This window comes from Anas acuta, chromosome 2 (genome assembly GCF_963932015.1).
Source record: "Anas acuta chromosome 2, bAnaAcu1.1, whole genome shotgun sequence".
NCBI classification, from domain to species: domain Eukaryota; kingdom Metazoa; phylum Chordata; class Aves; order Anseriformes; family Anatidae; genus Anas; species Anas acuta.
In genome coordinates this window covers 63927483-63942128 of record NC_088980.1, presented here as the reverse complement: position 1 = coordinate 63942128, position 14646 = coordinate 63927483, and the positions used below count along the sequence as shown (strand labels likewise).

Below are 14646 nucleotides of genomic sequence, written 5' to 3'. Positions count from 1 at the left end.
AAATGTTTAATCGTATTTGCGAAACTATTTCCAACCAAGCTGAAATTCCATAAAGACCTAAACTCGTACCCAGTCCAGAATGAGAAATTTTACTCTTGGACACTTAGAGGGCCTTCTGACAGCAACATTTCAAGTCATGGGTTCAGCCACAGGGAGAAAGCAAATCTAATTCAGAAAAACAAAAGAAACAAACAAAGAAGCAGGAAATTAATAGAAAAGATAAATTCTTCATAGACATCTTACCAACTTCACCTCTGCCTCCACCTTGCCAGCTGCAAAATGGAGATAATCACAAGAGCTCATTTTGTGAGGACTTGTTAATGTTTACAAGGTACTTCAAGCATGTGCAAGTAGTAAACTTTTAAGGAAGCAATTTGCTGAATGTGGGTGGATAGCTGTGAGCTTTGTCTAATCAGCAAGTGACTCAGTCACTTTTCCACGGAGGCCCTGTTCCTCCTGTAGTCCTAAACAAATTATTCAGAGCTAGCAATTTCTGTAGCCAGAAGGGCAGGGTGTCCTATGGGACACTGACTCTGCTGTTATGGAAATGGAAGCAAAAGGCATAGAACAGGGAATGGAAAAATTGTCTATTTTAACCAAAATACGTTCTGCTGCAACAGCTCAGCACAGTCTATACCTGAGCTTCCTAGCTCTGGGACAGAGATAGACTCATTTTTAATGCAGTAGTTTTCTAATACCAACATCCTCCAGTTCTTACAATTAGCTCTCACATCTAAACCACATCCATAGTAGCAGATAAAGTGGCCTGGGGCCACCTCCCTCTGGCACCAAGGCCAATTGGCACAGAATGGCCCACATCCCTGTCATTAATGTCATAACCTCCAAAAGGGGGTGGTTACAAGCAACTGGGTTGGTGGGAATAGTCTCTGCTGTGCGCTAACTTCCAAACTGTGACACAGGAGTGATACAGAAAAATATAAATTGATCTAAGCCGAAAATCATTCTTGGAATATTTCTAAGAATTTAACAGGACAGAGAATTAGTCACCTTAGAGAATCAGCACCTGGGAATGTTTGTGTTTCTTGCATTTCTTGTGAATCTGTCTGTGTGATTACCTTCCTTCTTGATCTGGCGAGTTTGTCATGGTAAGGAGACTCCTTTATTTTTATTTTTTTTAAACCAGATACTTCAGAATTTATAACAATTAACACTACTGAAAAGAAACATTAAAAAAAAAAAATAAAATCTAGCAATTTAGGAGCAACAGTACAAAAAAAAAAATCAAACAAAATGCACTATGCATTTTGTAAGTCAAGCTCCATTTCTAGCTATCTCTGGATTCTTGAGGACTGAAAAGTAGGTCTGAGCTTTTTCAGGTTCAGCTGAAACACTGGGTAAAATGTATTTGCACAAGCAACAAAGCCAGTTGCATTCAGAGGCACTCATCATTGCTTGGATGCGATATAATTTCTGCAAGAGCCTTTAGTCTGCAAGATTTGATTAACTGCAAAAGGCAGAGTTATTAAAACAGATTGGAGCAGACTACGAAAGGTTTCTCTAAGACTCTGTATGTACACCACTTCTGCGGCACAGATAACTGTGCATCAATGTCTGGAGGAGAGAGCCTTCACCTTCCTAGGAAACATTTGCTTATATGTATATCCTTTCTTATGGAAATGCAGAACCTATTTTTTTTTCCTCCATACACTTTTTCTTTTGGACCTGTTTATTATTCTACAGTTACTATACTGAATCTTTCATCCAATGGGGGGAAAAAGAAAAATCACATTTCTGGCAGATGGGCAACCTGGCAACCCAGTTTCTATTTACATTCTGTTATTAAAGTGATCTGTCATGAATTGCTGTTGATAATTAATCAGATCAGGGAACAGATCTGCCTAAAAAGTAATCCAGTGAAAAAAACATGTTTTGGGTTTCCAGCAAAACCAGATCACATGAACCATATGGCTGCACAGACGGTCTCTGGTGCCAGTACTCGGGGAAGGCAGGAACAAAGCTGGGTCCAGGAGCAAGGACTGGTGTTCTCCATCTGCCCACAGCCTGGTCTCATCTCTCAGGAACCAGCTCATGGAGTTGTAGCTGCAAGTAGATTGCCACATTTGTTCAGTTTAAAGCAAAGATGTGGGGACACTATCAAGATTTGTGGTGCTCAGTTCACTACTTGGAGCATTCCCAAGGGGAAAATATATTACAAAAAAAAAAAAAAAATATGTAGGTGATGAGCATTAGCCATTATGAGTGGGCCTCCTGCTGGGGCTGTGTGATGGAGATTTCCTCCTTCCACGCTGAGCTTGATGGCAGCAGCAGTGATCAGCACAGGCACGTGGGCCTGAGCAGCCCAAGCAGGAGGTGCTGTGGGTGCTGCTGGGCTGTGGCAGCCATTCCCCCTGACACCAGCCTCAGGACAGGCTGCAGGAGGCACAGCCATGCTGTCCATCCTCCGTTGGAGCCAGTCTGGAGTATTACATGGGCCAGAGAAGGCCCTGTTGTCCTGCCCATCCTTTACGTCCACACTGAAATGCTGGTATCACAGCAGCAGCACAGCATTACAGAGAGCTTGGCTTCCCACCACCTGACAGCAATCAGTCTTGAAGGTGTTCAGTGCTGCTTGTCTTTGGCACAACAATACTTTTTAATAATCCCTGCCACAGCACATTTTTCATTCCTGAAGAGAACAATGCAATGCATTTAACATTTGCCTGATTAATCCTTATGGCTACAAGCCACCCATTGTTCTTACCACAGAGCTGCTAATCAGCAGGGGCTCCAGAAAACAGCAGAAGCTGGTGGGACTGTGGAAGCCTGAGTTCACAAAAGCTATGGAAAATGGCAAGAGGTTTCCCTCCCCACATACATTTTCACATTTTACTTACGTTTAATAGCAGAACTCTTACCTAGGTTCATAAATCTACACATTCATGTCTCACTATACTGACCCACATTTGAAAATGTTTACCTTAGCATTTCTATAGCCTCATTAGTGTGGTATTTTTATATCCGCTGTCGCATTTGCACTTACCGATGTAGTTAAGTACTATGTGTGCTGGAACTAGGTACTAATAATCCCACTGTATCTCTGACATTTTCTTTCATAGGAATTGTTCCCCTAGGTGCTGTTTTCCAAATATTTTTGTTTTAGCTTTTGAAATGGAAGTAGGCCTGATGTTACTATGAAGTTGATTTGAAAGAATACGCCATAAAATTTGGCCCTGTTTTATTTCAGTGGCTAATTTATCAGTTGGAGATGCTGGTCTGGAAGCCTGACTGAGCAAGGTTATGCTCAGTCTTTCTGGGCACCAATTCTTCTTTGGCCTCGTGCTCTCCTCCTCTTCAGTCTAAGAGAACAATCTGTATGAAAACTGATAAAAGCGCATTTTATGTGTATATAAACATTGGTACATTTAAAAAATATTATAGATGCTATGGTAGTAGTAAATATTACAAACAAGCTGCATTTCTGGGTTGAAGTAAATGCTATACCCACTCTATTTTCATATACATAAAACATATATATATATATATATATATAAATATATATTAATCACAAGATCATGTGATCTGGGGGTGTGGGGGTGCATTGTAAGTGGTTGTGGTTTCCCCCCCATTCACAGTTTGATGCCCCAGACTCGCTGTACTGTCCCGGTGCCTGGGTAATGAGTGAGCTCTGGAACAAGCAGAACCCGATGTCTTTCTGCACACTCTGCTGTAAAATAGAAAAAGCAGCACAGGGGATGTTGTGGCCTTTTAACAGTCAGTCATAAAAGCAATGAATCCTTCCCGCTGCTTCTTATGATCTTCTGCTTTGTACTCAGTGAGGTTTTATCCAGCATCAGAGGGGCTGGAGTTAAAAGCTCCTTAGGAGGGATGGGAGTGAGGGCTGGGTAGGCTTGGGGAAGTCACTGGAGGCAGCCGAGGATGAGGAAGGCAAAAGCATCCCAGGACATCCGTGGGGAGGTAAGAAGGGCCCTGAAAGGATCTCCAGGCTGTGCTCTTTAGGGGTGTACTACGCCCCCATTTTGCTATGCCCCTGGATGCGCTGCCTTTGATGGCACCCTTTGGCAATAAAACGGGCTGTCTCCCCAGGACATATCACGTAGCAGGCATTAGTTCAGGCCTTGCTGTAGCATTACGCCTTCAAATAGCTCCTTGCTAATTCTGTCTCCCCTCTTTCCTTACACCACAGCCCCCACCCCCAAACACGAAGACTGTTTTTTCTCAGATGCGCTCAACTTAGAAAGCTGGTGAAAGTGATGGTTACTACCAATACAATTGCGGGGAAAAACGACAGGCAGTTCAGATCACATCCTTTTATGTCTTTATTTGCCAGCTAAGATCCTTTTAATCCATCAATGAAAATATGCAGAACACCAGAAAACCATGTTTTAAGCAGCACATACCAGTTGGCTGAGAATAAACTAACTACATTCCCCAAGCAATGTAAAGTAACAATGCACATCATCTTCCAGAAGAAGAAACAAACAGATATTGCAGCTGAGAGGCACAGCAGGCAGCTTCCGTACAAAGTAGTTTGGCTATTTAAAATGCTAGAACCAGTCCTTGTCCGCTTCTCCAACCCCACCCCCCGCCCCCAAAAGTCCTACTATAATTTAAACACTTTTTTTTTCCTATCTACATAATATATAAAATATAAACTCTGTTTACTTTTAACACTTATTTTTCTTGATAAATAGCTCTTTAAAATATCTACTGTACATATGTCCATGCGTTGACATTTTATATACATAGTATTTATATATATGTATGTATGTCTGAAAAACAATAAATATATACTTAATATTGACACAGCAACAAACTGAACATACTCCCATTTTCAAAATCAAATCAAAGAAAACCAGTACAGACAGAAACAGTGAGTGTAATTTGTGAAGCACGGCACAGCAGGGAGCTTTGATTCCTGCCCTAGCTGGGCATCAGGTATGCCATGTACATGTACTTGAGTGGTTTGCGCTGTTGACATCTTTACTGAGTTTGTATTAGAAGTTACTTCAAGTCAAGTACCCTGTATGCCATGTGTAACACAGACTGAGAGTAAACCTAGTGGGAAACAAGAGAGACCCGCCTCGTGACTTGCAGTAGAAGGAAAGAAGAGGGAGGCAAGCAAGCCTGATGGATGGTGTAAAAGGAAAAGGGAGTAATGGATGGTAGCACATGGCTGCAAGGTCGTAAACGACCACAGTAAACACGTTAATAGATTTAAGTGCTTTTAAAGACGATGGCTGGCACTGCTGCAAAAAGTGTTTTGATCATCTACAGCTAACACCATGTAATGAACCAGTTTCCCCTCTGCCACAAGAAGACACAAATGAAACCCAGATGGCCAAATTCAGATGCTGGAATGGGGTCACTGCATGACACCGCAAGACTACAGGTTCAGAGCCAAACCTGCCCAAGGGCAGCTGAACATGGATGGGATTTTTTGAAGTGTGAACTTGAAACAATTTTAAAAACCTGCAACTCCAAATGGTTAATTTCACACATGCCAAAACATAGTAAAATGGATTTTTTTAAAACTTCATTTCAAAACAGTGATCTTTAAAAATGGAACTTAATCCCAAAAGAAAAAATAAAAAAGACCACCTACAAACACATTTTGTGTTCAATTTTGGATTGACTACAGCGATTTTGTTTACTCATTTAACTGAAAATGATGAATAGAAGCTATTTCAGTTTGACCTAAGCTGATACCCTTCACTTGCCAACCCCATTTCTTTGTTTGGCAGACTTAAAAAAGCTATTACTTGCCTGGGCTCTGGCTTCATATGCTCAGTAAGTCATGAGGTTATGACAAAGGATCATGAATGCAGCATTAGGTACAGTCCTGTCTACTGAAAATTTCTTTTCATGAGCAAATGGAAGTGGGCAGTTATTGTTAAGGGGAAATTGTTTTTATTGGTCAGACTTCACCAGCAGCTCAAGAGAGAGGAAATTTAGAAATAGAAATGACTGCAAATTATTATTCATTCATACATCATCTCTAAAATTTACAAGCTTTGCTCCCCACAAGTAAAAACTTCAACAAGAAACTGCTGTCCTGAATAATCCTGACATGTCACAACTAGTCCTAAACACCCCAAGGGCACTACAGAGGTCAAAGAGTCCAGTGTTGAGTTTCATACATACTTAAAGGTACATCACTAGGTCACCGGAGCATCAGGCCAATGCGTTGGGTATTTGCACAAAGCCCAAAATCTACTGGATGCTTTTAAACCACCATAAATACAGAACTTAACAGTGAAGAGACTGTAATTTGTAATACTTTACACTGAAGGTAATAGATAAAAGTCAAATCTAAAATTTCTCAGCAACAAGAAATTGTCATCAGCAATTTCTGGATCTCTGTGAGGACAAAATACTATGTTTATCTTTACCCATGAAATAAAATCTGCTTTTTTTTGGTAGTCATTTTCAATTGTCTGGGTCTTTTCCCCTTCGTATGGACACAGAAATTAACAACGTAACACAGAATTGAACTGTCTTTGTGCTGTGACCAAACAGAGCAGAAAAGCCTCCTTTTTTGAATGGCTGAACTTCCAGGACAGCTGTTAACTCGTACAGTCACTGTGATTCAAAAGCTACCCAAAAGAAGGAAACACTAAGAACAAAGTGGAGAGTGCATCTGATTGCCCTGTGTTGGCTGGGCAGGAATTTCTCATGCTTTCAGCCAAAGCAAAGGATGAACTCCGCAGCAGTCCATCCTGAGCCTAAATTTGTCTATGCAAGCCCTGATTCTCTGCCTTATAGGCTGCATGGGTAAGGACCTATCATCTCTACTCAGTATTTTGTATCTACACAGCTAAAATACTACTAATTTAAAACATGCAAGATATTAGAAATAGGAAGCCCTAAAGCTCTTGCAGAGTTCTTCATCTCTGCATGGAACTTGAACGAGGTCAGCACTAAGGGTGTGCGTGCATCTACCAAGAGCACAGAACAGATGCTGCTTCGTCAAGGGCAGGGCCCCTCCTGGGGCTCCCTGACACAGAGGTGGATCAAGGTTGCTGCTCTCACCCTCAGGCAGAGCAGATCTCACCCTCTGCGCCACCATTTTCCCCTTTGGCATGGGCATGGAGGTACCAGGCTGCAGGCACGCCTTCCTTCCACTCGCCGCTGCAACTACCATTCTCCCTGTTGCACCTAGAAGGGCTTCAGCTCTCCCCTGCTGCTGCACAGGGACACAGGGAAGGGCTGCCCTTCCCCTGCTGTGGAGCCCATACAATTCCCACTGAAAATAGGACATCGTCTCTCACCTGACCATCCCAGTACTGGAAGAAATCCCTGCAGAGCAGCAGAGCACTTCACCCAGGCTCTCCCCTTTGGTTCTTTTTGTCTTTGGCAACAGACCATAATGTTCAGTATACAATGTGCACAGGTAAATGGCAAAGGAAAGAGCCTCTCTACAGGAGCCCTAGGAAAGATTAATGAACATATCTCATCTAGTGTATGAACATGCTCACTTGGGGGCTACTGTAAATTCCAGCAGTAGCCTCAGTTTGGCTATTAGGCCTGCACCAATTCTAGCAGTGTTCATCTCAAATCTTGTGGCACAGCATTAAAGAACAGCATTAAAAGTGCAATTCCAAACATATGCTCCCTGGTGCAGTACCGCTTTGAGTTCAATCAAGTACACCTCTTCTAACTCCTGCTCAAATCCTTAAACCCAGCGTGAACTCCAGAGGCTGCTTAGGGCAATTCAATGTACTTTCAACTGTACCAAAAGAGCAGAGGGTTTCATACTGCCAAGAAAGATCCCAGACTGTAAAGTAACATTTATTTTTAGAATACTAATACCTGTTCTTCAAATAAACCAAGTCCTTGCTCCTCTTAGCCAGGTGGAAGTTTAGTGTATTTACAAGCGACACTATAGCACCTTCACCTCCTTGAGAATGGAAAAAATGTCATACAATCCTGCACGTATGCTGCTACTGCTGCCGTCCCAGCGAGGTAACAAGTTCACCTAAATCTAGCCTAACATCTATGCTGCTGGCAGAAGAGGAGGTCCCACCCTGCCCCTGCTCATCCTGGGAGCAGCACTGTGTTCACCAAGGGAGCTGTACAGGATTTGGTAAGCTGGTACTAATACCAGCATCAGATGGCATTAAATCAGATAGCAAAGCATTAGATTTTATTTCTGCTAAGCAGCAATATCTGCACTGGTAAGTCTGCAGAGGGGATGGATAATGTGTGTCACCTAAAGCTTTGGATCCAGGACATAAAGGTCAAGCTCAGTAGTACTATCCCTATTCTCTGCATTTTGCCTGGGTTCACTGCAGAGGGGCTGTCTATGATTCCAACGTATCTTCTTCCAGCTGGCATCACAAAACCCAGAAAGACATGGAAACAAATAAAATGCAGATAAGAAAAGCTGTCCACATTTGTGAACCAAAACAAGGTGCAAAGACACGAGCAGCAATTCCAGCACAATGGCCAAAGCACTAAGAAGCAAGATTCACTAACATTTTGGTCCATGTTTAGTTCCAGTTTGGGATGATATTTAACTAGACATATGTTTACTTATCCACCGGGCTTACATTCATAATTTGAAATTGCCAGCATTTTCAATAAAGGGCTTGTGCCTAACAATATAAAAATCTCCCTTGATCTCTTTGGGGCTAATTCAGTTTTTCAGGAGAGAGGATTTCTTTATCGAACCTGATTTCCTGTATTTTTTTTGTGCATTTTTAAGAGCTAGAACTGTGCAGCATGGTATACCACGACAATTACAATTGGGAAATTCTAGTTGGCACAGATACTACTACAGGAATTCTCAGAGAAATCAGTTCTAGGAAAAACATCCAAACTTGTCAAGAGCTGCTTCCAAGAAGGAAAGATGAAAGCTTGCCCGAGGCCTCAGCAGAAGCGGTGTGCCCCAGAGACAAATGCTAGAACTGGCAGAACAATCTGGGTAGAAGCAATTCTCTGTTTGGTTGTGTTTTTTTTTGTATCGTGTCATTTCTTCTTTAGTCACATCCTTACACTTCAGGGAGTATTTAATGAAAAGTCACACGTACACACCCTTTAAAAATGAAGCACACACTAGTAATTTTGGGGTGGGATTCAAGTTTCCTAATTTGCAGCACTAAAAGTGGGAACAGGACAGGCAGGAGGATACAGCAATCAGAGGAAGTCATTTGAAGGAGCTCTTCAGAAGCCCTTAGTGCTCCTAAAAATACTAAAACTGTTAGTGCTTTTTAAAAAAAATCTAAATTATTCTGATTGTTCTCTTTCTAACCTAAAATGGCAACAGTAATCTAATGGCCTTGAGAAAGAGAGTCATATTTTCTCTTAATTTACCAAATTGTTAATAATAGTTAATAATCCAAACGTTTTCCTCTTTTCCCTAGACAAAATTAACAAAATAAAAAATACAAACTGAAAAGGTTTTCATCAATTTTAAAATGATTTAATGCTATATGCTTTTTCTACTTCTTTCCTATCTAAAGACTTAGTGCTGTACACACATAAGCACAGGAGCAGCTTTATGCAGAACAGCAGTATCCCCATTTACTGGGATAATACATGTGCCTTTCACTATATTCTTATAAGAACTGAAAGAATATATTTTTTCATGACTGCAATCTAAAACATTTAAAAGGACAGGACAAACACATCAAAAGTTTGTCCACCCCTGCACTGACGACAGGGAACAATTACTACAGTACCAATAGCTAGCTACTTTAAGCAGGTAGAGAAGTGAGGGTCTTAAGTTTCCCTGGAAATGACAGGAAATCTTCTCCCCCCCCCCTTTTTTTTTTTGACTCACACACACCACTTGGTGAGCGTGAAACCTTCTGGATTGAGCTATGTGAAATTAATTGTTGGTGTAAACGTCTCAAGTGAGAGCTCACAAAGGTTTAAAAGAACTGTCTAAGCATCAAATGGTTTTCTGTTGGATTTCTGTTTTTTTTGTTTTCCACCTAAAACCGAAATGCGAGATGAATTCACTCAAAAGTGAGTCCCAGACACAGGAAATTGAGTGTAAACCTTCATAAGACTAGCCTGAGTTCAGCTGTATAATAAACCCCACCAGCACTACTGTTTCATGCCACCTGACATTCATGAAGGTTTTGCACAACCCATTTTCATCAGCAAATCTGTACAGCTAATGCTGCAGCTTAATGTAAGCTCACAGAAGGCCCTCGCTTCCTTAACACCACGGCATACGCGCTGTGGTTGAGGGCTGCTTCATAAAAGCCACGTATTTTTCTACTTAATTGTGCTTTAAAAGAAATGACAAAACAACTAATTAAACCAACACATAGAAGCTCCTAAAAAGCTGTATGAAAAGTGAGCTGCCAAGATTTTCTATACCACCCGACACTTTCACACCACGTCCTGTTACTCTGTGTGTTAGAGGTGCAGTAGTACAGCATGGTGGTGTCAGCTGTCATGTTAGGAACCATTCATGTCAAACACTACAGAAAATTTGATGACATGACAGTACCTTCACAGCCCTCTGGTACGTCAGGAAAATCTTAAAGGACCTTCCCAACCTTTCACAGTAAACACAATTGGATAATCTGAAGCACCTGCAAGCAGGAGATGAGTCCATGATTTATCTTTCCAATCAGCCAGCTAATACTGTTATTAAAACAGTTATGTCAGCTCTTAACTCTCCTATCCATTTTGGGCATTGCTTTCTTACCACTTTGGTATTTCACCACCAATGGGCTTAGTTGATCCAAACACTGTACTTCCTCCCCCAATATCCTCTGCTGTTTGCAAGATGCCCAAGCCCTTCACAAGGGCTGAGTTACCATTTCCTTTAAGAGCTGTCTGGTTCCTATTCTCTCCTAGGAGCTGAGTGGAGCTAGCAGTACAGAGACATCCTGCTCTTCCTCATGGCTTCACTGATTAAGTACGCCGGGCTCAGTTCTGGCTCCTCGGTCATGATCGAAATGTTCTGCCACTCCCCCAGCTGGTTTGACTTTTTAATGGTGTCCACCACACACAGGGCATAAAGACAGTCGTCAAAGGTGGCGGCCATTGTGAGAGGCCTCCCGTCCCAGGTCCTCCTGTCGTCCTGGTCCTCAAATGCCTGCCGGACAGCTTGGACCATCTTAATGGTGCCTCGGAGGTACGGGGATGGGATGTCGCTGAATGCTTTCTCTGGAAGTAAGGAATTGCTGACCGGCGTGGAGTCCTTCAGCAGGAGCTCCCGTTGAGGAGAGCTGTTGCTCTGTCCATAGAGATCAGTGCCTATTACAATCAGCCGGCCTGCCGAACCCACCACAATGATGTCTTGTTTGAACTCCCCAGGGACATTGAAGTTGAGCGTCACCGTGCAGCACACGCCACCCTCCAGAACCATCTGAAACGTACAGAAGTCATCACTGGTGATCTGCCGTATCCCCTTGATGTGGTCTGTCTGCTTCACGAAGGTCTTGAGCAAGCCATGCACCTTCACGGCCTTCTGGCTGGTGAGGAAGGTCAGGAGATCGATAATGTAGGTGCCAACTGTGTGCAAACCTCCGCCTCCCATCAGGTCATCACAGCTCCAGTTGTACTTTTTGCCCAGCAGGCTTCCACTGTGAACCTGCACCTCGCACACCAGCAGCTCCCCCACATAACCCTCCTGGATCAGCTGCTTCATTTTCACGAAGGCGGGCAGGAAGCGCAAGACGTTCCCCATAATGCTCATGAGCTTTGGGTAATAATGAGCCGCAGTCATCATCCTGAAGGCATCCAGGGGAGTTGCTGTTCGGTCACAGATGACATTTTTTCCAATGCCTGAAAAACATTTACAAAAGAAGTCAACAACAAAAATATATAACTCAGAGCATCGCAGCTACTCTTAAAGACTAAGTCAAGGAGAAAGATCCTCGAAATAAAAATACTTCAATATTGTGCTAAAGGCACAAAGATTCCCTCTGGCACACATGTAACAGTTTCTTTAGCACCACAGTGAAAATGCATTCCTTTCGGTTCTTAAAATGCACTCCTGCCTAAAAATAGCATGAAAACAAGGGTCTGGACAGATAAGAAAGTAAGCTAAGATACAGTGGACTACTACTGCACATTTGCCACCTTCTGGGAGCTGGCACAAAACTAAATCCCTCAACTCTGTCATCTCACAGATGTCTCTTCTGTGATATCCTGCCTATAGGGAGTGCTTCCAGGAGCTGAATCTGAGCTTCACATTCAAAACCCTGAGGCATACGAGTCACACAACCCCACGTCCACAGTAATTTAATGTAGGTACACTAAAAAGTCTGGGCTGGTCTTCTCAATGGTCTTGCTCTGTCATCCTTTCCATTCAGACTGGACTTGTTGCATGATTTAAAATCTAAAACTTTCTTCTTACAAAATGCTGTGCTATTCTGACAATGGCAGGCATTTTTTTGAAGGAGTTCTGCTAAAATGTCATCATTGCATCCACGGTGCCACAGGAGAGATACAATTGCTTCAAAACAGGTCAAATGTAGCTGTGACAATCTGTTCCCTCACAGAACTGCCCATATGTGCACAGTGTTTACTGAAGCTTGCACAGTGATCCTGTTTTATCTGACCATCAAGGTGTGCAGCTGAATGCAGTGCAGGTTGAGATGCATGAATAATGGTTTTATTGTTGATTTTTCTTTGTCAAATACTTCCATTCTGTACCCATACACACACATAGTGACAGAGAAGCAAAGTAACAGCTGAAGCACTATAGTAGTAACTAGCTTGTGGAGAGCAACACAGGATATGACCAAGGAAAAATTACTTTGCGTCTTCCCAGGTTCAGCATTAATTAACCAGAGGCATCAGACCAGGGGCATCTGTCACCAGCGTAAATGAGCAGTGACTTTATATAAGGCCTGTACTTTATTTAAGGCTTTTGACATGGCATAAAAGAAAAAGACAAGTTTTGAAGTCTCCACTTGCCTTTATACTTGCATACATACATCATTTTTTTTTTTCTTAATGAGCAATATTATGTGAGCCATACAACACCCTACAGCATTAAATATGATTTCTGCCTTGGGAACCTGGGGCTATAGCTGGGCCTGGCATTTAGAAGGGCTGAATTTAGATCCTGTCTGCTGGAGTCCAGATTAATAAATCTGGTAAATCACTAAATCTCTTTGTGTTTTGATTCTTTGTCTCTTAAGACAGAGGAGAAACTCCATTTTCTTTAAATAGATGTTATGAGGATAAAGTTTTTCATGTTTTGGAGCTGTCTGAAGTCAAATAAATACAGACAGATGGCAAGGATCTGTCTGAGCCCGCTTATATGAATATTTAAAGCCCTGACTGCAAGAAGAGGGTCACAGTCCAATCATTCAATAACCAACTTATCCACACTGCCTAATTCCCAGTTTTTGTCTGCTGCTATTTGAGTAGCTGAAACTGGACTGAGTGCTTTGACCACTGAAGTGGCACTCACATCTAGTAACAGACAAAAAGGGAAAAATCTTCCTTCAACTTGCTTCTATTTACCTTCTACATAATCAGATCTGTACAAAGATACTCACTTTCCTTCCACACTAGATAGGAATCCTCTACTCAATGGCCATGGTCTTCCTTTCTCACTTTTCTTTCTCATCTTTACAGACTACTATTGGCGACTGAGTTGATATTTTCAATCTTACAGCACTCTTTTTCCTGCTCCTGAATAATATTTTTCTGCATGTCTTTGATATCAGAGACTGCATTCATCCACCCACCCTATATTCCCCTGATAGCTCCAGGTATGCCAGGATACAGATCACTAATACTCTTTGCAGAGAGATTTTAGTCTGGCAAATTAGTTATCAAAATAAGAGAAATCTTAGGCAGTCAAATCGTCCTGAAACAGCTACTTGTCCCCCACACCCTACAGCATGATCTGACCGTTGAGCCACGCATTCAACTTTCTACTCCAGCGCAGCTTGTATCATAATGCCTCAGAGATGTCTCTCACATCTCAGCTGGGGTCTATGCAGGCACTCACCTCTCAAGATATGCAGCTCTACACGTGCATGTGAGGAAAAGGGTGTCCTTTCACTGGGCACTGGACACTGGGGACAACTTTTTGCAGTGTTCTCAATATCATGCACAGTGGGGGCTTGGTCCTTGACTGGCAGGGAACACTTGGGGCTGTCATAATCTAAGTACCAAATTATGATTATAAATATGAAAGAGAAGCTTAGGGGATTTCACTTTCCTTATATTCAAGAAAAATTGCTGTTAGGATCAATGTAAGTCAGGCACACATGCAAAGAAAAGGGAAGAGCCCTCAATATTTCTATGGAGACAGGGAAAATGTGGAGTTCTGTATTTACTCCTTTCACCATTTCAACCTTTTTGAAAAGGTTGAAACCTGTTAATTACAGCAAATCCAAAATGCAAATGTTCCTAGAGCCTGTGCATATGCTGATAATACATGCTGCACTCTCATCCCTGTCAAGGATTTAAGCAGATTTTTGCTTGGTGCCCAGAAAGCTTTTATACTCCATTAAAGCTTGTGTAAGGCTCTTCCAGTATGAAGCTGTTCGGCACTTGAGCGTGTACACACTACAAATCTTTGTCTTCTCTGTAGCTCCAAATCTGAAAGCAGACACATTAGCTTTCTTGAAACATGGAGAGAAGATGAAAGATTTGCTTAATTTAATTTACAGGAATAGTCTGGTGTGTTTATGCAACTAGACTAAGAAACAGGATGATCAAATTGCCATCGTTTTT

The 14646-nt window shown here is 42.1% G+C and overlaps 1 protein-coding gene across 3 annotated transcripts in view; it reads right to left on the bottom strand.

Moving 5' to 3' along the window:
* Nucleotides 1-4285: 4285 nt before the first annotated feature.
* Nucleotides 4286-14646, bottom strand: part of GFOD1 (Gfo/Idh/MocA-like oxidoreductase domain containing 1) — a 69150-nt gene continuing 58789 nt past the window's right edge. For 2 of the 3 annotated variants that reach the window (XM_068670491.1, XM_068670492.1), the window contains exon 2: nucleotides 4286-11730. In XM_068670491.1, the coding sequence (XP_068526592.1) occupies nucleotides 10811-11730 (920 nt within the window). In that variant the 3' untranslated portion in view covers nucleotides 4286-10810. Of the gene's footprint in view, nucleotides 11731-13915; nucleotides 14062-14646 lie in introns of all 3 variants that reach the window. The other variant, XM_068670490.1, reaches the window with a different exon arrangement.